The sequence below is a fragment of the Plecotus auritus genome (assembly GCF_963455305.1).
Source record: "Plecotus auritus genome assembly, chromosome: 7".
Lineage (NCBI taxonomy): Eukaryota > Metazoa > Chordata > Mammalia > Chiroptera > Vespertilionidae > Plecotus > Plecotus auritus.
Genome location: NC_137774.1, coordinates 173,371,497 through 173,395,187, shown reverse-complemented (window position 1 = coordinate 173,395,187; position 23,691 = coordinate 173,371,497). Strand labels below are relative to the sequence as shown.

The 23,691-nt window shown below is 45.2% G+C and overlaps 1 protein-coding gene across 2 annotated transcripts in view; it reads right to left on the bottom strand.

Moving 5' to 3' along the window:
* Positions 1-20,522, bottom strand: part of AGXT2 (alanine--glyoxylate aminotransferase 2) — a 33,882-nt gene extending 13,360 nt beyond the window's left edge. The window contains exons 1-9 of one of the 2 annotated variants that reach the window (XM_080678706.1): positions 20,392-20,522; positions 16,318-16,403; positions 14,713-14,894; positions 13,011-13,134; positions 10,796-10,890; positions 8,496-8,589; positions 7,780-7,873; positions 3,801-3,901; positions 2,833-2,925 (exon numbers count right to left, since the gene is read on the bottom strand). In XM_080678706.1, coding sequence (XP_080534832.1) covers positions 2,833-2,925; positions 3,801-3,901; positions 7,780-7,873; positions 8,496-8,589; positions 10,796-10,890; positions 13,011-13,134; positions 14,713-14,894; positions 16,318-16,403; positions 20,392-20,479 — 957 coding nt within the window. In that variant the 5' untranslated portion in view covers positions 20,480-20,522. Of the gene's footprint in view, positions 1-2,832; positions 2,926-3,800; positions 3,902-7,779; positions 7,874-8,495; positions 8,590-10,795; positions 10,891-13,010; positions 13,135-14,712; positions 14,895-16,317; positions 16,407-20,391 lie in introns of both variants that reach the window. The other variant, XM_080678705.1, reaches the window with a different exon arrangement.
* Between the last annotated feature and the right edge of the window lie 3,169 nt (positions 20,523-23,691).

The following is a 23,691-nucleotide window of genomic DNA, read 5'->3' as shown; positions in this document are numbered from 1 at the left end:
GCCACACCAGCATGCCAACGCCACGCGGGCTTGGCCAGGGCCTTTCTGGCTGAGGTTCCTGGATCGCTCCTGGCTCTCAGTCTCTTGGCCTGTCTGTCGGCCTCAGTCTCTCTAACACACACATTGCAGGTCGGAACCAGGGTGTGGAGCTGCTGACTCTGACATGTGCTTGACAGAGCTTCCTTCCCGGCAGGCGTCCTTCTTATGGCTCCCGCTCTCTCCAGGGTGCGCTGCCCAGGCGGACTCCACGGGTTAGAGTTACACGATGGCAAACAACGTAGCCGAGCTTAGACCCAGGAGTCGGACAGACCTGGGCCCCAGCCCGGGGGTCTCCCACTTCCTAGCTCTGGGCCGCTGGGCAAGCTGTCGGATCTGCCCAAAGGAGATCATGGAGGAAGAGCTTGTGGAAAATCCATTCATGTTGTCTTCCATCTGTCTAAGTGTCATAAATAAATGGTGAAAAACCAGATTGCCTGGACATTGCGTGAAATGATGTAGGACAACACGCCATGTGCAGTCACGGAGGAAGTGTCAGTTTCATGGAATCTTTCACGGGAACAAGGATGACTCATGCGAAGGCTCACGCACACCAATGCGTGGGGCTGGGGAGCACGAGCAGTGGGAGAGCCGGCGGGGTGGGGACTGTGGGTGGGCACGCCTCGTCTAAAAGCTGTCAACTTCAAACCTAAACCGAATTCATGCCGGGCCAGTCCAGAGGGAGGCCAGTTTTCTATCTGGTTCCAAATTCCTCATCTTAAAGAAGAGAAGAGCAGGGCTCGCTCCTCAAGGTGCTCTGTGTGTGTCCCGTCCTGCTCCCTCTTTTCCTGCCCCCCTCTGCCTTCTGTGCCACGGTCCTGGCAGGAGCGGCAGCGTGGCCCCGTGGTTACTGTGGCCGTGGAGCCTGGGTTTGAGTTCTGGCTCTGGCCCTACTAACGGCGTGACCCTGGCAGGTGGTTTAACCGGGTTGGAGTTCAAGTCAGTTTTCTAGAAAGCGGGAAGGATGACAAGGGGCCGTACCTTACAGACCTGCTAGGAGCATTAGCAGGCGAAGCGTGACAAACGGCGTCTGGCACGCAGGAGTGCTCAGAAAGTTCCAGCCGGTCTTCGCGTTGCCTGGTCATTCCGACTGCCCTTCTAAAGGTCACCTTGAGTCGGTTTCCAATCACGTTCTCGCAAGTGACAAAGCCATGTCTCTGAGAAAACCCTGCAAAATCCTTTGAATCTAGTCTGCCTTCCCCCTGCTTAGGGCAAGTGCAGCAGCTTCGGGCTGTGCTGACTCCAAAGGTGAAAGTTCATTCTTTTCACTGATGGAGCGAGTTGCAAACCTATTGAATAGATTTCTCTTCTTTTTAATAACAGATTAACTTTCTTCAGCGGGGACTTTGATTAGCTGGGACTTTGATTAGCTGACGTTCCCTAAACTTGAGCCAGCAGGTTGTGGAGGGGCGGTGAGGGTGGGGGAAGCTGTCCAGTCCCCCTGAGGCTAACAGAGACCCAGCTGTGCATGTAGAAACTGCAGAAAAAAATTTGAGAGCAGCCCTAGCCAGTTTGGCTCAGTGGATAGAGCGTTGGTCTGCAGACTGAAGGGTCCAGATGGTTCTATTCCAGTCAAGGGTACGTACCTTGGTTGCAGGCTCAATTCCCACTGCCCCCTCGTCAGGGTGTACGTGGGAAACAATTAAGTGATATGTCTCTCTCTCCCTTCTACTCTCTCTAAAAAACATTGGATCAATGGAAAAATGTCCTCAGGTGAGGATTAACAAAACAAAACAAAATTTTGAGGGGGAGCCCGAAAAGTCTGCCTTGGGTTGTTTAGTTGTGGAAAATGGTTCAGGCAAAGATGGCAGGTCTGAAACCCTCATGAAGCATAGAGTTCTCCACCTGCTCCTGGTGGGGCTACCATTGCTGGTGGAATCAGGATGAGTGAGCCGGGAGCACCTCTGGGGGCCTGGCCGCCATCCTCTGGCTATTTATCGCTATTGCTATTCTCAGGAGGCAAAACATTACTTTCTTAATAGACTCTAATACTGCTCTGGGCAAACTACGGCCCGAGGGCCGGATCCGGCTGTTCTATCCGGTTCTCTTGCTCTCCCCTCCGCTCCTTTACTTTGAATTTATATTAGTTCACACAAACACTCCATCCATGCTTTTGTTCCGGCCCTCCGGTCCAGTTTAAGAACCCATGGTGGCCCTCGAGTCAAAAAGTTTGCCCACCCCTGCGAGGTATGATTATAAGTAAACTGATCTCGTTTAAAAACACACAGGGGAGAGCTCACAGAAGCAATGAATTCTATTATTCAAAGTCATCCCCTTACACAGTATGCTGTTCCAACAAGGCCTTCTTAACTCAGGCTATTTTAGAATTTTGTGGGGAACTATTTTTTGAATATCCCCAGTGCTGGCCCTCTTCTAACTTAGAGGCTGGATTTTTTTCTTTTTTTTTTCATATCATTTCCAAACAAGTTTTGTTACTAAGGTAAGGTGAACGCGGCCAGGCTGGTTAATACTCTTTTGGCAACAAGTACTTGATGAAGATTTGGTTACGAGATTAAATTTCCCCTGTGGTTTTTAAGTGGCCCCCGATGTAACCCCAAATAGGAATTTAAAGATATTTTCAGTGATGGCAATATGTGATAGACTTCAAGTTGCTGTCTGTACTTGTTCAAAAGATCGACTAATCCACGAATAAACCAGCCGGCCAACGAGTAGAAGCTCCACTAACTTGTACCCACGCTGGCCGTTCTCTGCCTGGAATACAGAGGGGCATTAAAGAGGCTTCTCCCCGCGCCTTGCTGCCCCTGTCCCCACTGTGTATATTCCAGGGCCACTCACTTCGTCGGCGATGCACACGCCTCCTCGCTCCCGCACCAGCTGGAAGGCCTCCTTCAGAAACCCCTTGGGGTACTGAACGACCCCGTTCACCCCCTGCAAGAGTCCAAACCCAGAAGACCTATCACAGCAGCACAGCCTTTGAAAGCATTAAAAAACAAAGGAAGATAGCTTATCATCATTAGTAATTCTAGCCACTTTTTTATACTCAAAATAAATGTTTTTTTTCAGTCTCGCTCTGGCATCTTCTGCCTTAATTACAGCATTTCTGCCAGCTCGTCTTCAGGCAGGTCTCCAGGCGACTGTTCTGCAGGTTAGTGCTAACTTGGATGTGGTCATGGAGGAGGCGGTCACCTCCTCTGCCATTTTGACTGGAACTGCAATTCCAGCCATTTTTAAAACAGTCTCTAGAATTGCTTCAACTTGGGTGAAAAGAGAGGCCATTATTCCTATGCCATGCCTTCTGGGGAAAAAAATGCAAATGTCTGCTTTCCTGAGATTAGAATAAGAGTAAATTAAGGGGGCTTAGTAAGGTCATACAGGGTGGGGCAAATGGAGGTTTACAGTTGTGAGTACGTGAAACACGGGTTATTCTTGTATTATGACTTACTAATTATTGCATTATTTCCATACAAACAACCGCAAACCTACTTTTGTCCCACCGTGTAGAAAAAACTCTCCTCACGCTGTGGGTATTAAGCAACTACATATTGCTGGGGTTTTCTGTCTTTCAGAATATTAGGAGTTTAATAGTTTTATCTATCTGATCAGCCCAGAAATTCAGAAGATGGTATATTTATAAGTCAATTGAAAATCATGGGCTCTCTTTTTAACAAGGGGACCGAGAGAAGAAACTGACTTTGGAGAGGGGACACAGCAATGGTTAAATAATTTCACAATTCTCTAGAACTGTGTGATTTAAGACTCTGATAACAGTCAACGCAGTTACTATCTCAGGCGAATATACTCACTTGGATTGGTTCTGCAAAAAACCCAGCAATCGACTTGCCCACACAAGTGCTCAGAGTATCTTTGAACTGCTCGATATACTGGTCTTTAGCTTGGCAGCCGTCTGTGGGTAACAAACCAACAGAGAAACAAACCCCCCACGTATTTGAGGGCGTGCAAGTGGCATGCAGAGGAGTGGGGAGACACAGACGAAAGGAAACAGAAGCATCGGTGGACTAGAGTCCCTGGGAATACAGAAAACCGGGACGGGAGGGTACAGATTTCCGAAGGGGGGACATTCTGTCGGAGTGGCTTGCACTTGGGCCCCAGCAGCACGGCGAAGGCAACCACAAAGCGTAAACAAACCACTCCGTCCATTCCATTCGGGGAAGAAATGCCTGGAAGTGCCATTGAGTTTGGTATAGATGGCTGCTTCCGCTAAGGAGACCCATCCTCTCAGCTGCAAGGATTTCATTCAAATGTAATGGGGGGGGGGGGGGGGAGAGGAGATTTAATCTATGTGAAAAGAACTCTACGTACCTTTTATTGATACTTAAGTTGCTATACCATTTTAAAGTTATGAAGTACCTCAGTCTTCAGTTAGTAAGTGTGTTTATAGAACAATTAGAATTCAGTCTACAGAGGAATAGGCTAGAGCCAGATGACTTCCCTCCCTGCAGCGAGAGAGAGAGAGAGAGAGAGAGAGAGAGAGAGAGAGAGAGAGAGAGAGAGAGGAAGCGTTTCCCTCTGGAATAGCAAAAGGTCCCTGATGGGACACATCCACACATGACTGAACCTTCAGCATTTTTACCCGCACCTGTAACTTGGATCTAAACAGCACCATGGGTTCTTTGAACGTAAAAACTCATATCCGTGGACAGTAGAGAGATCTCCAGGGCAATGCGGATGCGATGGAAGTGACAGTGAAAGTCTGGAAGGCGAGTCACCAGCTACCATCCTAACACTCACTTAGAAGCATGGCTGCAGCCTGTCTGCTGAAGGCCAGAGATGAGGAATAGAGACCTTCAGTCATCACCCTCAAGACTGAAGCATACGTCTATTTTATACTCCAGCTCTTCATTGAAAAACAAGAAAACCACTACCTGGCCCCACCATATTTTTTAGGCTGTAAGTGATGTGTGGGAAAACTTGCTTGACAGAGGTACCTGATATCTTTAGTTACGTAGAGATGGGGGTTGGGGTGTGAAGAAGGAAGTAATGGAAAGGACAGCAAACCCAGAAAGCACATGGTTAGCATCGGTTACACTGTTGGATGGACAGGATATAGTAGACAAATAAATCTATGCCTCTAGAGATGGCAATGTCTTATTTTTAAGAAAGGAAAACCGTCTAGAATGACCTTAAAGAATGGATAGATATATGTCCCAAAGATATAATTTGGATGTTTATCAAGCCCATTTATAATTAGAGAAATCTAAGGGGAGAGAAAAATCAACCCAATGTCTTAAATTTGGACAAAAACAAACCAGAGAAGATAATATTTTGCAAGACTCTGCGCTAGACCTTCCCTGATGCCGCCCCCACTGCCCACAAGCTCAGCGATGAGAGGGGCCACCCACTGTCATCAGGGTTTCTCTTCACTTCACATTTATTTCACTGGCTCATCGCTATAACTCCAGGTCAGGCTGGCCCTGGAGAGAGGCTTGGTGCAGTGGTGTCACCATGACAACGTGGAGAGTGGATGCTCTGCTGGATACCATCCAAGCAGCAGCGCGGAGAAGGAAGAGTTCTCTTTTTTAGCTGATGATGTAGAAAGAGTTAAGCAGAATGGGGAGCCAAGAAAGAAAAAAAAATTAAGAAAAAGAAAACTTGTCCTGCAAAAGGTGAAGAAGAGTGACATGAACAGTATCAGGTTGAGGACATTGTGGCGTCAGTGGGTATTGACCGGTGAATTTCATCACAGGTTACACCTGGAATTCAGGACCTGGAGTGAACACTTGGAAATAAAAGTTCCGCAGGAGGGGGTGAAGGAGGATAATGAAATCTACCACATAACCACCTACCAGTATGTTAGACTCACAAAACGGACCACTGCTTAGGTCAGTGTGGGGAGTGATGGCATAATTCTGAGGTGAAAATTCTTCTATCAAGATAGGCATCTGAGTGAACCCTAAGAGGAACCTGACAATGGGAACTTCCTGCCCAAAATACTTTGCACGTTGGAATGTTTTTGTAAACATATTTGAATAAAGCTCTTTACAGCAAAAGCCAACTTCTCAGGCCCTGAAAGCACTAGCAGAGGCTAAAGCAGCCTTGGGCAAACTATGGCCTGTGGGCCGGATCCGGCTGTTCTGTCCGGTTCTCTTGCTCTCCCCTCCGCTCCTTTACTTTGAATTTATATTAGTTCACACAAACACTCCATCCATGCTTTTGTTCCGGCCCTCCAGTCCAGTTTAAGAACCCATTGTGGCCCTCCAGTCAAAAAGTTTGCCCACCCCTGGGCTAAAGTCTCTTTTTGCATTCCAATTCCATTTAAAGATACGTGTCAGTCTTGTTCCTTAAAAATTTGAGTCAGGAAAACAGCTGACTTCAGAATGCTAAAGACAACAAATTCAGGAAAGCAGGAATGAATGTCTGTCACTATCAATTAGCCTCGAGTTGCCAACAGAGAGATTACCACTAGAGAGGTTCTGGTATTTTCTATCTAGCTGGCCTAAGGCTGAGGAAAAGACCTCAAAGAGGGAGGAGGCAGAGAGCATGGAGAGAGAGGGGACACAGGGGAGGGATGGGAGGCAATGACCATCTCTGAGGGCTTCTGTCTACTAGGCTCTGTGCTGTGAATTTGCAGTCATATGGAGATCTGTGAGGTGCACCCAAGTGCCTTTGGTTCTTGATGCCATATAGATAAGATATACAGGTCTGATGGTACTTGGCCTTGCTCCTATCTGCCTTCCTCTACAAAAATTCTCTTGCCTTGATCTCATGAAGTCCTGGCATTAAAGGTCAGGAAGGCAGGTATTCTTCTCTCCATCTCACAAATGAGAAAACGTAAGCAAAAGATGGGGCTTTCTCTCGTAGCTGCACCATGGTCGGGCAGGGAGTGGGATCCAGGTCTCCTGACTTCATGTGTCTCTTCAATCCCAGCCAACAGGACAGGACTTATTTTAAAGCCTGGGTTTATCCTGCTGGGATATCAGTGTGAACCAGGGTGCTCAGAGGTCGGGAGCACTGGCTTTGGAGTCAGGGACTTGGGTTCAAGTCCTAGCTGTCCTGCTTCCTAGGTGATTGTTCTTCCTTTCAAAGCTGCTTTTAAAGACTTCCATTTGCACCCTCCCTCTCAACACAGTGACGCTTAGTGTTCTATTCAAGCTCATTCAGCTGGAACATCTAGTTCTCCCCTTCAGCACTACTGAGGAGCAGCTACTGAAAAGGTTCTGAACTATGGCGACAGATAGGAGGTGGGACTTGGTGGTTAGCAAAGAACAGATGCCATGCCCATGCCTCCTCCCTCATGTAAAGAAGGCAAAAACAATGCGTTTGGTGAATAGAAGCTTTCCTTGTGAGAATGCCTTCAAAACATTTGCGAGAGATGTCAGCAGCTTTCAAGAATGGCCTTACGTGTTGACAGATGCTCTCATTTTGGCTGGCGTTCCGAGTCCCTGGGGAACTTCTTGACTAGAGTTTTGAGATTTCTAAAAGTATTCTTTTTCCTCTCCCCTCCTCCCATTGGAAATGGGTAAATGGTCCCACCAACCACGTTCTCTTTTAAGATCAGTAGCAGAGCTATTGCTAACAGTTAACAGAGCTTCTTTAAATAACTACCAGGTGACAGTCTGGGTTTAGCTTGGCTGTGGGAGCAGGAGGTGCTTTTCCTAACAGCCAGATAGGACAGTGGCAGGAGGCATGGAAGTGATTCAACGAGGGGTTGCTTTCTAGGTTTGCTTCCTTCCCCACTTTTCCCCAGAAATGTATCAGCCTTTCTCCAAGCGACTTATCGCTCCTGGTCTTCCACCAGGTACCGCCCGCCCTGCCCGGTGGGACCTGGTGCACAGCTGCATTTCCTAATTGTTTGCACTGGAGAATCTCGACAGTGGCTTCCACCCCAAGGACCACGGAAAACATCTGGGCACATTGTCTGCAAACGACAAAGGAAGAAGTTTGGCCAAACATGAGCAGAGACAGCCAATTGGGGGGTCACATGGTGCCAACCAAGGCAAGAGGGTTTCTTAATTTGACATCGAGATTCCTCTCTCCCTTAGGATGGAAACCTAATTTTCTGCTCTGCAGAGATCATTGTTTTCTTAGAAAACGTTACGTGGGCACTCTACAAAGGAAACTGGTTTCAACGTCAGCCTGCAAACAACTTGCTCAAGGGTTTGGTGGGTGAGGGCATCCGAAAGAATAAGAATAATTAGGTGTCTGATGCTGAGAGGGTGGGGACAGGGGTGACTTTATAGACATTTTATGCATTTAAAGCTTTGAGATCTAATCTCAATGCATTTATTGAAATTTACCTGATTTTATTTAAGAGCAAAACTCGTTTTACAAATCCTATTATTCATTATTCTTCAGACTTGGAAGGCCTTTCTAAGGAACACGTCCCCCCAGTGGTCCTCAGACAATTAAGTCAAACTGAGCCCCTGGTGATTGATGGGATTTACATTCGTTTCTAAGGCTAATACCTGGAAAATCTGATCAATTGTTCCACATACCCAGCAGCCTTTAGAGAAATAAGACAAAAAAATCTCAGAACTCACTGATTGGCAGCCCACCCCACTGGGGAGTGTCATCTTGAATTGCCCTACGTTTGACAGGCCAAGTGTGTAAGAGCTGCTTCCGTGGTAGGCTCCTCTGCAGAGAAAACACAGTCAGAGGACAGAGTTAAGTTCATTATTCTTTGATCTCTGGCCTGTGCAGTACGGAGTAGGACAACAGAGAAAACCCCGGAAGGCCATGGAGATGCAATGGAACACCATTTCACGCAACTCCCGTAGTTTCTAAGAAATCTTCTAAGCCGATGTCAGGCAAACTAACGTATTTATCTTTCCTGCTGGTGTCATAGATTTGAAATGCTAGGAGAAATTTTGGAGACCATCTAGCCAAAAACTCTGACCTTCCAACCTGCCTTACTCTGTTACTCTAAAGTAGTGAGACTCCTCTTCCAGTAACAAGACAAAAATTATACAGGTGGAGCAAAAATAGGGTTACAGTTGTTCGTATGGAAAATAATACAATAATTAATAAATAATCTATCCTATATAATAAAGAGCTAATATGCTAATTAGACTGAACAGCTGAAGGACCATCCAGACAAAGCCGAGGCACCAGGGCTGCAAGGGCTGAGCCCTTTGCATGAATTTCATACATCAGGCTCTAGTATATATATAAAAGCCTAAGTGACTGTCGACCATTGGACTGGTAGCTGTGACACACACTGACCACCAGGGGGCAGACGCTCAATGCACAGGCATGGAAACATGGAACAGACTGATGACTGTCAGAGGGAGGAGGGGTGGGGGGAGGGCAGGAAGAGATTAACCAAAGATCTTATATGCATACTAGAGGCCTGGTGCATGGATTCATGCACCAGTGGGGTCCCTCAGCCTGGCCTGCGGGGGCTGGGCTGAAACCAGCAGTCTGACATCCCCCGAGGGGTCCCAGATTGTGAGAAAATGTAGGCCAGGCTGAGGGACCCCACCAGTGGCATCGGGCCTCTAGTATAAGAATAAATTATGTTTCGCATACTACAACTGTAAACCTACTTTTGCTCACCCCGTATATTCAATGAGTATTTGTCTTTGAAATAGTCACCTTGAGAAGCCAAATGTTTCTTCCTGTGATGCAGCTATTGCTCAGCACTGTTGGGGACTCCTTTTTAAGTGCCTTAAAAGCTACCTGATTTGCCATAGAAGAAACACAGGTTTTGCTTCTTCTTGAACCTGAAACAATCCTATTCAGCATAAATCATCCTAGTCATCAATTTGGCTTCAAAGGAGTTTGGGCAATTTCCCAATTCAAAATCACTCAAAATGCAGATTTAGGACTCTGAATGAAGACCAATCCTATGCAAATAGATGGTCATCTCTCTTGAAAGAGGAGACACAAACATGTGATGAACTCTAGTGGCACCATTACTGCGTTGAATAGGTTAATACTTGACTGGACATACATCTTCTGGAATGTTCCTTTAGGTAAAATATCCATCACAACTCTTTATAGTCATATTTCTTTGATAGCAAATGTTTTCTCATGCCTGCTATCCCTGCATGTGCTCTTTATATGGAATCTGTACTATTGGGTGTGCTTTGGTAATAAAATTGTGCTGAAATGAAATCTCCTTTCAGATCTAGATAGAAATTATGGCCATACAGCGGAAAGAATGGGACTATTTCTTCATTCCATCAACTTTTACTATATCTCACTCCTGTCTTTTGCATAAACCTTACTATAATAGTGTTTAAATGTGCTATATAAAATTACCCAAGGGAGGCAACTGTAAGCAAAATTCTTAGTGTTCTATTATTTTTAACGCTAGTGATTTAGCCATCAAGGGTTAATAATTAACCTATTAAATGACTAATTCTCAGAAGTCACCCAAAGGAACAGAAGTATGAACTGAAAAAGAAGACAACATGGAAAGCTGGTGCAGCTGGCACTATGAATGCCCTACTGGCTCATCATCATAAGCGGAGATTAAGTGGCCCTGGTCCTATGGTAGAGTCATGAGTTTCTATGAGTGGAGACCAGCAATTCTCCACTTGGCATATGTCATCATCAAAGTACATCTTCCAAGTAAAAAGAGCTGAGATGTGACCTTCACTTCCACAGGAGATCGATGACATTACTAGACTTCACACTGTTGGTTACACAGTCAGGGACTCCTACTTTGGATCAGGCCAATTTGGATGGGGTCATCCAGTCATAAAATTCATTTGACTGATCTTGCCTTAAAATCTAAAATTAGAAACATACCCCTCCATGCTATATTTTACAGCTAGACATTTAGTGTTGGGGTAAGTCAATGCCATTCAAGTTGGATATTCTGAGGTGTGGTTACCTGAACGAAATGATGTCTGTGTTCTTTGAGTGTGCTCTGGCCATCAGCATGGCTAGGTCGTTGGCTTCTGAGCCACTGTTCAGCAAGAAAATGACCTGCAGGGAAAGAAAGACACGTGGCCTCACACTTCAGTTTATTTTCTTGTTATCCATTAATTCAAAATCGCTGACGACTGTGTCCCAGCCCGGATTATTAAGGAGAGTTTCCTTCAGACTAGCAGTTCTGTCATTTGACTACTGTATTAACTCTACAGCATTTCAGTGAGCAGCTGCTAAGTGCTAGAGATGGGAAAATGGCTCAGGGATTGTCCCAGTTGTGAAACGTTTTGGATTTTCATTGGCTTTGTTTGACGCTCTGCAAAATGTTAGATGGGGAGACGTGCCGAGTGATACACAGTGGTTAGTGGCTGAGTGGATCCGAGCACCAGGTCTCTTCATTTCTGAACCCTACTAACCCGAACCTGAACCCGAACCCTAACCTGATCTGAGGGCTTGGGACCAGGAGGCTCCCTGATCCTGCAGCCCGAAGGGTATCGAAGCCTGAGCTGTGTGCGAATGTTGAAAAAACAAGCAAATGAACAGAAATGCAGTTCATCTTGGCCAAAAGAAAGGAGCGAACGGAAGGGCATGTGTCCTCCCGGCTGGGGGACCGGGAGCATGAAGGCATGTGCTATGCCAGGGGTGGGCAAACTTTTTGACTCGAGGGCCACAATGGGTTCTTACACTGGACCGGAGGGCCGGAACAAAAGCATGGATGGAGTGTTTGTGTGAACTAATATAAATTCAAAGTAAACATCATTACATAAAAGGGTACGGTCTTTTTTTTTATTTCAATAGTTTTATTCATTTCAAACATTTTAACAAGAAGGATGTAAACACTAATTATTATAATTTGAAACTTCAAAAAATGGAGGAATCATAGCACAATAACATACCTTATATTGAAGATGGCAAAGGCAAAATAAAATTGCCTAACAAAGGAAAGGTACAAAAGCCTTTCAAATTAAACTTAAATATAATAATTTTAAACTAAAACAAATAGAAAAGAACAAAATGTGTAAACAGTAAATTAAACATTTTCTTTAGTGCAACTTCCAAATGATGCCCGGGACGTAGATGTAGATGGCAATGTAGACTGGGTTGAAAGGTTTTTGGTCTTTAAAACATCCACTTCAGTGGGAACGGTGTTGTTGGTCTCCTTTTTAGCTAATGCTCTGATCCTGTGCTCTCCAGGGGCGTGTCTCCCTACATCACCACCATAACGTGTCTCCGCATTCCCAGGGTGATGTCGGGGGACGCGCCTGCGGGCATTACAAGGAGCCTCTGGAAGATGGAGAGGTTGTTCCTTCTACTGAATGGGGATATAAATCCGCCCACTCAGAAGAAGGAGCTGCGGCCGTGTTTCCCGACGTTGCCATGTTAACACTGCTGCTGATGAAGGAGGAGGGGAGAGCAAGAGAACCCTCCGCTCTTTCGGCTCCGCGGGCCGGATAGAACAGCCGAAGGGGCCGGATCCGGCCCGCGGGCCGTAGTTTGCCCACGGCTGTGCTATGCCCTTGTTGACTTCCTGGCTTCTGCTCTTCCATAAACATGACTGGGTTGAACTTTGGTTACAATTATTCCAACTTTCATGTCTTCCAGAGTATCCGGGTAATAGAGTGAAATAATAATAGTTAACGCAGGCACTGTCCTAGGTACTACATATGTATTAACTCATTGAATCCCTAATTGCAAATCTTAGTCAACATTTTAACATCTCAATTCAGTTAAAAAATCCAGTCATTTCAGATACAGAAGAATCTCATTTCGTAAAAATATCTAAGTGCATCTTAGACTAAATAAACTGAATGGTGGCCAGATTATTATGCGTTCAGAGATCATCATAATCTGGCCACTCAGTGTATATTTTTTATTTAAAAATGGCTCCACGCTTTGTAAAAGAAAAAAAATGCAAACGACTTTGCAGAGGGGCTGTGAATCAGAGAGATGAAAACCTCCTGGGGAACATAAAGGAGAGAGGGGGGGGGAGGGACTCCCAGAAGCTTGAGCAGAAGAAGTGAACCCTGGCTCCTTTCCTCTCGATGGCTTCCAGATACAGCTATCAGCTCACTATTCAGTTCAAGGCACCCAGCAAATTCCCTGCCCATCCGCCTGCGGCCCAGGGCAGCTCCTCTGGGATCCCGAGGCTCCCCTCCCAGGAGCTGGGAGCATCATACCTTTAGAGGTTCGGGGAGAAGCGCGGAGAGCTTCTCTGCGTACTCATGGATCGGTGGGTGGAAGAAGAGGGCGCTGGTGTGCCACAGGCGGCCGAGCTGCTTCTGCGCCGCGGCGTTCACCTTCCTGGGTAAACCAGCAGAGTTACCCACGCTGCGGGCGGCACGTCCCTCCCCGCACAGGCTCTGGCCACTGAGCGCCAACATTCCATCCGCACGTGAGAAAGAACTCCAACCACCAGAGGTGACTGGCAATGTGGCCTCAAAGGGTAATGAAGGAGACTAAATGGTAATCTTTTAAAAAAGAAATTCGTAGTGTAGGAGGGAGTTTGGACTTCCAGTCTCTTCCAACGAGGCGTGCTTATGAATTACACTTTCAATAGTTTGGAAGCTAGAGACTCTAGGTGCAAGCCTGGGTGTCTCCCTTTTTATTTTTTAAAGAACTACAGATCCGTCAAGCACATGCATGTAAGGTCAATATTCCTTTCCTTCAAAGAAGATTCCGCTATCTGGGTCTTAGTAGTGGTGAAAGTTGAACATTTTGTAACTATGAAACCACATTCTATGAAAGAAGGGTCATGTTGATGGGCAGTGGGAACTAAGGTAGACAGACAGGTAGGACTTGGCTTGGAATGCCTGGAAGAGCCAGATGCAGATGTTTGATCTTGATTTAAAGAACAGCAATGGCTGAATTTTGTTACACACCAATCTGTTATTAATAACTGTCTCACCCCCAAAATCAGTTAGCAGTTAAACAGTTTTGAGAAATGCAAGATCAAACAGATTTCTTGACTGCAGGACTTTTCAGTGCCTTTAACAGTCTCATGTGCACCGTTTCTCCCCAGGAGGGAGATACAGTTCCAAGTGTTTCCTGAGCTAATTTCTTCCAAGGATCTCTTACTAACAAACCTCTCCTGTGGTCAGGGTTCCATGGAACCCCCTTTAGAAAAGTGTGGAGTGCCAGTAAACTCTCAGACAGAAGAGACACTTGGCCAAAGCACTGTTCAACAAAATAAATCTGAGAGCCACGTGCAGGTAGAATGGAAGGCGGGGGGAGGGGGGTGGGGTGCGGGGGGAGGGGGCTGGTACTGGTAGTCCTGCTGGGAGGGTATGGTGGCCTTCTAGGTGTGGGCGGAGGAGACTCCTAGGAGATGGAGTTAGTTGGGCTCATGACTAAGGTAGCAGAGAACCTCACGATTAATGGGCCCATATATTCCCAATGTAAATTTCCAGCCATGTTACACCCTTCTCCTGTCGTCCTTCCTTTCCTCGTCCATGGCTCAGAGTAGCTGATGAAGATCCTCAGGCTGGATCTGCTCTCTCATCTCTCCTCCTTCCCTCCGCTCCACACGTGTGCTGTGAGAACTGCCTCCCTTCCTCTTCCTTCTGCCTCTCCAAGTGCACTTCTTCTCTTGGGAAGCAGTTACTAGTGAGTAGACTCCACACACGCACAGCAGTCCAATCACACAGTACCTTCCCCATGGCACGGGCCATGAGGATGACTAAAACTTGCATGGTCAAGAAAAAAGTGCAGTGTTCAGATTTTTTGTTACCCAGGAAACAGCAGGGAGCGGGTCAGCCATAAACTGGGATGGGCCTCAGGAGAGAGAATTTTTAATCAGGGCCCCAAATCACTAACGTGGCCATTTGCCTGTTCTCCATATCTTCTCCTGGAGTGGAAACCCAGACTTGGAAGGCTACTCACGGGTGGCAGTGGCCGACACTGACAGTGACGATCCCAGAGAAGAAGTCCAGGTATCTGTTTCCCTCGTGATCGAAGAGCCACTGCATGTGGCCCTGGTGGAGCAGCAGAGGGTCCGGGAAGTACACCAGCTCGGGGGAGAGATGCTCCTTGGTGACCTCCAGGACGCGGCTGTAGGGCATGGACTGTGGGCAGACAGCGCTCGGTAGGAAAAGTCTTCCTCTTCCTGTCCCCACAGCTCTTCCCACAGCTCTTCCCACAGCTCTTCCCACAGCTCTTCCCACAGCTCTTCCCACAGCTCTTCCCACAGCTCTTCCCGCAGCTCTTCCCACAGCTCTTCCCACAGCAGTGCCCCGCCTCTCCCCTGACCCCGCACAAGGCTGCGACCCTGTGCTTCCCAGCTCCGCGCCCTCCTCCCCTCCTCGCAGGACATCAAGGCCCTTCCTCGCAAGTAGGGGAAGTTAGGAAGGTGGCCCTTCGACCCCTTTTTAGATCAAATGTGAAGAAGAGGACAGGGCATTTCTACCTCTCAGTGGAAAGCCTTGGCTTTGAGTTGATTTTAGCTGCGGGGGGGAAAAGATTTCGGAAGTAAATATCTGAAGCAATAAGTTGGGTTTAAGATTTTAAAATTTTGCCATATTTTTTTAAAATAAAGAAACGAAGTGCTGGTGATGTTCATGCTCATAATTACCAAACCTGTCTCGTCTGCTTCTCTTCTTTGTGGTCCCTCCTGACTGTCTATTATTTATGCAATTTCTAACCTATGAATATTATGTAGAATAAAAAGTTTGGGGAAAGAGAGAGAGAAGGGGAGGGGAAGGAGAGGAAAGGAGAGAAGAAAAGGAGAGAGAGAGAGAGAGAGGAAGAGATAGAGATAGAGAGAGAGAGAGAGAGAGAGAGAGAGAGAGAGAGAGAGAGAGAGAGAGAGATTTATTAGCTTGGGAGCAAAATGATAACTTTATATTTTTTGGTGGAGAACTCAGGAAAGCCAGATCATGCATTGCCATATGAGACAATCAAAATCAGAACAACATTTTTTAAAAATGTGCCAAACCATTTTGTGATATATGTACTTACGTACATATTTATATCTCTGTCCCTGTGATATATCGTCATGGATGCACTCTGTCTCTCTCTGCCTTCCACCTCTGCCTCTGTCTCTGGCTCTCTCTCACAAACATGCACAGCCATTCATACCATGGCGTTGAATAGAGCCGGGGGTTCAGACGCTCCCAGTGGTTTAAAGGAGAGGCTGTCTGGGTGGGATGGTTCAGTAGGCAGGGCCGATTGTGGGTCCTTCTTTTATTTTTAATACATATTTTTATTGATTTCAGAGAGGAAGGGAGAAGGAGACAGAAATAGGAACATCAATGATGAGAGAGAATCATTGATCGGCTGCCTCCTGCACACCCCACACTGGGCATCGAGCCCACAACCTGGGCATGTGCCCTGACTGGGAATCGAACCGGCAACCTCTTGGTTCATAGGTCCATGCTCAAACACTGAGCCGCACTGGCTGGGCTGCAGGTCCTTGTTGAGAAAAGAGTTAACTTAGCCTTCTCGAGAAGAACCACCTCTTTGGGGTTTCCCTAAAGCTCGAGCTCTTACCTGGTACCTCTCAGGTGTGAAGTCACATGGAGGCATTCTGGGTTTCGTATGAAGACCGAGCTTGGTTACAGATCTCCAGAAAGCACCTACTAAAAGTGAAGTGAGTTAGGATCCTCAACTAACCAGCACACAGGCCCATTTGTATAAATCTCCTATAGTTCGTTACCTGAATCAAGGTCCTTAGGATATTTTATTTCTTAGTTAAAAAAATCATTTAAATCAGTCTTTAGATGGGATTTAAAAACTGAGGTATCTCAATAATGAATTTTCTGGAGAAAAAAAGAGATAGTTTCTCTCAAATGGAGTCAGGGAAGGTGTGGGAGATATTGGGGGAAGTCACGGTTTCTCCCATCAGGGTCTTCACGAGCTTGGAAAGCTCCTCCCCTACTCCCATGTCAACAACATTTCTCTCTTCAGTTGACCAAACTTCTTGCAGTGCTGTGTGTTGCTGGAATACGTCCCCTTTGTTCATAGAGGTACTTTCTAAGTGTTGGGTTGCCCAGTGCCTGAATCCCAGGACCCACCCCAGTGTCAATAATCAAGGAATGAATGGTTATTGACTTTGCTTATTGGGAATAAAGACAGAGAGATGCTGGGCAATGTACTATATTAATAAATACTGTGTGGGAATAGGTCAGAAAGACAAAACCTTCCTCCAAAGCACAACACAGAGACCATAGCAACATAAGACCATGAAAAAGGCAAAGATAAGCTGAGCCAGAGGAATCGTGAAATATTTGGAGCTAGAAGGGACCTTCGACTTTATCTTTTGATTAAAATGCTCATTTCATAGATGATTAAGCCAGCCTATAGTGGTGAATTAATTTGTTGAAGGTAACCGAGCTAGTTAGCTGCTGCACAAGAATGAAACTCCACATCACTGACTCCCAGCCCTGTGCTTTTCCCCTCACTCATTGGCCACCTTCACCCTCCCCTCCAGCACAGATTTAAAAACAAAACAAAACCCAACTGGGGTGGAGCCCACAACCTGGGCATGTGCCCTTGACTGGAATCAAACCATGACCTCCTCCTGATTCATAGGTCGATGCTCAACCACTGAGCCATGCCGGCCAGACCCAACACAGATTTTGATGAAATAATGGACCAGGGAAGATCAGAGCTGGAAGAGACATCTAGAGACTTTATGAGTACTCTTGGAAAAGAATGCTGCTAATTCAGTGGTTCTCAACCTTTCTAATGCCGCGACCCTTTAACACAGTTCCTCATGTTGTGGTGACCCCCAACCATAAAATTATTTTCGTTGCTACTTCATAACTGTAATTTCGTTACTGTTATGAATTGTCATGTAAATATCTGTGTTTTCCGATGGTCTTAGGTGACCCTGCTAGGTGAAAACCGCTGCTGTAGAGACTAAGACCATCGGAAAACACAGATATTTACATGACGATTCATAACAGTAGCAAAATTACAGTTATGAAGTAGCAATGAAAATAATTTTATGGTTGGGGGTCACCACAACATGAGGAACTGTGTTAAAGGGTCGCGGCATTAGGAAGGTTGAGAACCACTGTGCTAATTGAAGATTCAAGGTCAGTATCAAGATAATTGGGGAATGCTGAGGCAATGAGGTCTCTTGTTCAGCATGAAGGTTTGAATCCACAGATGAAGTGTTGGTATTTTGTGTGGCTATGAAGTCACAGTCCTGAGAAACACAATGAACAATTGCATTTTTAAAGGAAGATGAAATGTAACAGCATTGAAAATGTTTTCTTTCAAAGAGCTCTCATTCACTTTTTTGCTCTAAAGAATCACAAATGTCATTAATTTGCTCTTACTTTAAAAGCAAGTGGCTTTTGGCTAGTCACAAAAATAGCCCCTCAAAACCAATAGTTTAAGTTTTCTGAGAATTTCACCTTTAAAAAGGTTTTCATTGTGTCTCTCTATGTTAGTTACTTTTCTGAGATGAAAGAACAATTCTGAGTGTTTCTAAGAATTCAAATTTCCTTCACTCCTTCAGTCTCTTTTTCCTACCTGCAACGTTGGAGTTGCCCATTGAGAAAGATCAAAGCACTCTTGACTTCATGGTAATAGGAATTATGAAATTAGGCTGAAAGAAGAGAATTGAAAAGAAAGATTTGATAAAGGAAAGCCTGAGTTTTAAACAGTCAAAGCAGATTCATTCATCCATCCATTCATTCATTCATTCAACTGATAGGGATACAATGGGGGGATGAGGGCTCCAAATGCAATATATAAAATCCTGTTCTTAGGAAGGAAGGAAGGAAGACAGATAGCAAGCAAATAGGAAAAGTGATTAGTCAATAAGTGAAATAAGTCTAGATAACATCTCAAGTCTAGATACATCAAGTGGGTGTATATTTTGCAAGTTCTTAAGAAGTGTGTGTTCAATGAGTGTGTTTGAATGAACTACACAAGCAGGAATACATCTAGATACAGTAGGTAAGAAAGAAGAAATCAAACTCCAGATGATTTTATTTATTAATTTTTAAATTTTAGAGAGAGAGAGAGGAAGGAAGAGAGATAGAGGTATTTGTTGTTCTACTTATGCATTCATTGGTTTATTTGGTTTATTCTTGTATATGTCTTGACTGGGCATCAAACCCGAAACCTTGGCATATTGGGACAACACTCTAACCAACTGAGCCACCTGGTCAGGGCCAAACTCCGAAGGATTTTAAAAGGCCAGGTAAAAAGTATGACAGCCATATCTACATGGTATGGGTTTGCAAGGTTACTTCTCTGTAGTGGAGCTCCGTTAAGGAGTTCCCAATGAGCTGATCAGGACCTCCACACAACAAGCCTCACCTGCCATTTCTAAGACACCTGCTGCTACCCAGTCCACCTCCACAACCATCAGAGGTGAGGGGAGGACAGAGAAGGGGGTCACAAAGAGGACATTTCCTCTTGCTTTGTCAGCAACTGGTATTTTCAGCAAAGTGTCCTCTTTATCAAGCATAAAACTCTGGGTATTATTCTAGCTACTTCTTAGAAAGTGTTGGGGTTCTTTGATGTTCTGGCAAAAGACCCATGAGTAAGGGAAAAGAGAAATCCAAACAGGATTGGAGAAGGGTGGGCAAGAAAGGGTCCGGTGCAATCACTCTAACTTTGGAGTCAGACAGAGCTGGCTTTGAATCCCATGTTGTCTACATTTCTGCCTTTGACCAAATTTCTTAATCATTCTTTATCCTTTTGTCTCCTCATCAGTGAAATTGGATAGTGGTACTCACCTACAAGTCTGGTTGAAGATGAAAGGAGATAATAATATAAAACATCAGGCGTATTAAGTTTTTGGGGTGGAATGAGAAGCAAATAGCGGAGGAAGAAAGGATAGAGAACAAGGAAAGATGAGGAGAAAATGAAGATAAAATTGATCGTAATAGGCAATGGAAAGGGTTTCCTGTGCCCGATTAGAGCTTGTGAGGCCAGGTCCCCCTGTGGCACACAAATGTGCTGATAGCTACGGATGCTCATGTTTGCATGAGGGAAATCGTTGGGGGCGTGGTGGTGTTCTAGTGGAACAAGAGATGTGAAAATTCACAAACACATAGGAGGACAGAATACATGAAGCCACAATGGCTGGCTACCCCAGGTCCCCGTCCATTTTCTGTTCCCGCTGGGAAGAGAAAAGTGTGAGCAGGAGAGGGGGAGTCAGGGCCGAGTCCTAGTTTTTTGTGTGTCCCTGGGCTAATGACTGCACTTTTCTGAGTCTCAGTCTCTGTGTTGGTAACTGAGGGGATGGTGGAAATTTGTGAGGATGCCCTATGTCTTTTAAAGGGGTTGTCTCTGAGCACCTGTATATTGCAGTTAATACTTTATGTTGCATCCCTTTCCTTTTTACATTACAGCTATGGTATCATGTTTTTATTTTGAAAGTGTGTATAGCCAGGTTTTGTTATCCATCAATTTCATTGGAAAATACTGGACAACGGAGGGGGCTTTGGATCCAACAGGGCGAAAACCGCTGTGTTGGTGCCCCGTCTCTAAGATCCCATCCAGGTCTAACATTTCAGAATTCCAGGCATAGGCTCCAGAGCTCCGTCCTTCCCTCTCCCTCACCCTCTGCTCACCCACGTCCCCCTGGGTTCCACTCACGGCTCGGGGAAGGGCATGTCTTGGGGGTCCTGGGTGAGGAAGTCTCCAGGCGCCAAGTTCTTAGCAAATGTCTCCAGGCTGGAGTCATCTCTCCTGGTGAGGAAGCCAATTCCCATGAAGCAGGTCGGAGGAAGGGTTCCACCTGCTCACCCACCGGCTGGACTTTGAGATCAGGAGGGCAGGGGAGGAGCTTGGGAGAGGAGCCCTGGAGTGGTTACTGACAAGCCCAGAGGTTTTAGGGCAGCGGCAGTGCCTAGGGACAGAGAAGGATAAAGGGAGTGGGGTCATGGAAGAAGGGAGAGAGGAGAGAGAGAAGGCAGGCAGGCAAAGGGAAGGAGTTCTGGACTAGTTTTCTTAGTTTTGTGTTTCATCAGGGTCTCATGGGGTGTGCTTCTCACTGTGGGAGGGTGGTAATGGGTGTGGGGTTAGGGTCAGAGGTTGAGAAGGAGGGTGTGAATAAGAGAGAGAGTTAAGGAGAATATGCATGAAGTGAATGGGTAAGGAAATAGGTATTGGTATGGTGGGGGGGCTGTAGAGGAAGAGGACAGGGATTAATGGGCCAGGGGACACTCCAAGAGTAAGGAGAGGGGCACCAATGGGCTAGGGAAGGCCGTGGGCAGCGGGGCATCCCCGTAGGTGTCTGTATGAGGCAAGAAGCTGAGAGCTGAGACGTTAGGGTGCTTTATTTTTAACACATTTTAATTTCTTAAATTCCCATTTGTCACTCTTGCCTCCCCCTTCCCCAATCTCCATAGGCAGGTATTTGAGGTGTTTAATATATATCTTTTTGTTGGTATGTATTCTTGTAAAATGTGTATTGTTTGTGGTAAATGCATTTTTTTCCCCAAATTACTTCATTTTGTAATATTGGTAAGCACTGGTAAGCTTATATATTTTGATCTCCCTAGTACCTGACAATGTCCTCAACTTAAGAAGTTAAAAGATGGGTTTTGGCTGTTTAAGAAAAAATGCAAAACTCGACGTTGAAATAAACCAGGTCTTCCTTTTAATAGTTACCAGGATTTAGATGTAATTCCCCAAAGGGAAAATGTCCATGAGTTTTTTTGGAGAAGTAAAACACATAGAGAGTGAAACTTCTAGAGTTCGATGTGAAATAACAGTGGGAAATATTTTAAAATAAACATTACAAGTTCATGGAAGTTCCTGACTGGTTTAAAGAAATCGGATTCCGTTTGGGGTGATGTATCTGAACCACAGAGCTTCACCCAAGAATAATCATCAAGGGCAGACAGACTTTTTTATTTTATTTTATAAATCTTTATTCAGATTATTACAGTTGTTCCTCTTTTTTCCCCCATAGCTCCCCTCCACCTGGTTCCCACCCCACCCTCTGCCCTTACCCCGCCCCCCACCACTGTCCTCATCCATAAGTGTACGATTTTTGTCCAGTCTCTTCCCGCACCCCCTACACCCTTTTCCCCCTGAGAATTCTCAGTCCACTCCCTTTCTATGTCCCTGATTCTATTATATTCACCAGATTATTCTGTTCATCAGATTTTTTTATTCACTTGATTTTTAGATTCACTTGTTGATAGATATGTATTTGTTGTTCATAATTTTTATCTTTACCTTTTTCTTCTTCTTCCTCTTCTTAAAGAATACCTTTCAACATTTCATATAATACTGGTTTGGTGGTGATGAACTTCTTATCTGTGAAGCTCTTTATCTGACCTTCAATTCTGAATGATAGCTTTGCTGGGTAGAGTAATCTTGGTTGTAGGTTCTTGCTATTCATCACTTTGAATATTTCTTGTCACTCCCGTCTGGCAAGTCTCAGAAAATTCTTGTTTTCGAGATATCATAAGGACCCCACCCCCAATACCCAGTGGGAAAGGGGTCACCCCAATTTCTCCGATAATAAGAGTATACTCAAATGCATGTGTTAGGAACCAAACCCCATGGAAAAAGGATGACAGAAAACTAGTCCCTCTCAGGCCACTAAGAAAGCCACCCATACAACCAAACTAGAGTAAACCAAGGTCAACAAGACAATAAAACGTCTCATTTACAACCATTTCAGATACATCAACTTCTCTCATGGAATCTAAATCTTCCTGAGGACACACCCACCCACCCAGGGCCCCCCTGGTGCCATCGCCCACCAGGCCCAGCGTCCAGAAGCCTTCCTCCTAGGAACACACCAAAGGCCCACATCAGGAACAACTGGCACCCCTCCCACCATCTGCACTCTGCTGGGCCTCGTCAGCCACCACACATACTTGTGTGCTAGGACATGGAAAAGTGAAGGTGTAAGACACAGGTATTTCAGGGCCCCCACCTGTGCGCCCCATTAAGTTTCCTTCCCTAATTTTCCCATGATGCCTCTAAAAAGATTTCCAAGGTCAAACCAACTAACCCAAGCAACCAATGCTTAATATTTCTGTCCAGACCTTTTTAACATAATCACTGTTTTAAAAAGAAAAATGAGCTAACAAATGAATGCCATATCCTTCGGTAGACCTCAATTTTAAAAAAGCAAAACCTGTTCTGGCCAGGTGGCTCAGTTGGTTGGAGCATCGTCCTATACACCAGGAGGTTGCGGGTTCAATTCTCAGTCAAGGCACATATGTAGGTTACAGGTTAGATCCCCGGTCAGGGTGCATACAGGAGGCAACCAAGTGATATTTCTCTCTCTCTCAAAATCAATTACGAAATAAATGAAAATGAAATCACAATAAACCTGACCATTATATTTTAGTGAAGACTCTTTCAGAAATCATTTTATATATGTATACTTGTGTATATCCATACCATTTTATAAACTGCTAATAGTTAATAATGTAGCTTTTAGTGCAAAACTGTGGCTTTTCATGCAAAAATAGAAACCTGGGTCACCTTTCTTAATTATTTTTCATAATATTCCATTACGTATTTAATTTTGAAAAGTTCTTGGCCATTAGTACTTCAGCTATTTCTTCTCTGTTTTTTCTTCTCCTTCTGGTATTACCATTACACTTATATTATATCTTCTGAAATTGTTCCACAGCTCTTGAGGGTCTGTTCTGTTTCTTCCCTACTCGTTTTTCTCCGATGTGCCCGTCACATTCTTCATTGCCGCTATAGTGTTTTTGATTTCCAGAAGTTCCTTTGGACCCTTGCTTAGAGTTTCCATCTCTCTGCTTACTTACGCTTTGGTATGATATCATGTCTACTTTTCTCATTAGAGTCCTCGACATCAATTATAGTTATTTTAAATTGTCAGGATTCCAGTACCTGTGTCGTATCTGAGCTTGTCTCAGATGCTTACTTTGTCTTTTCAGACTGTGTTTCTTTTTCCTA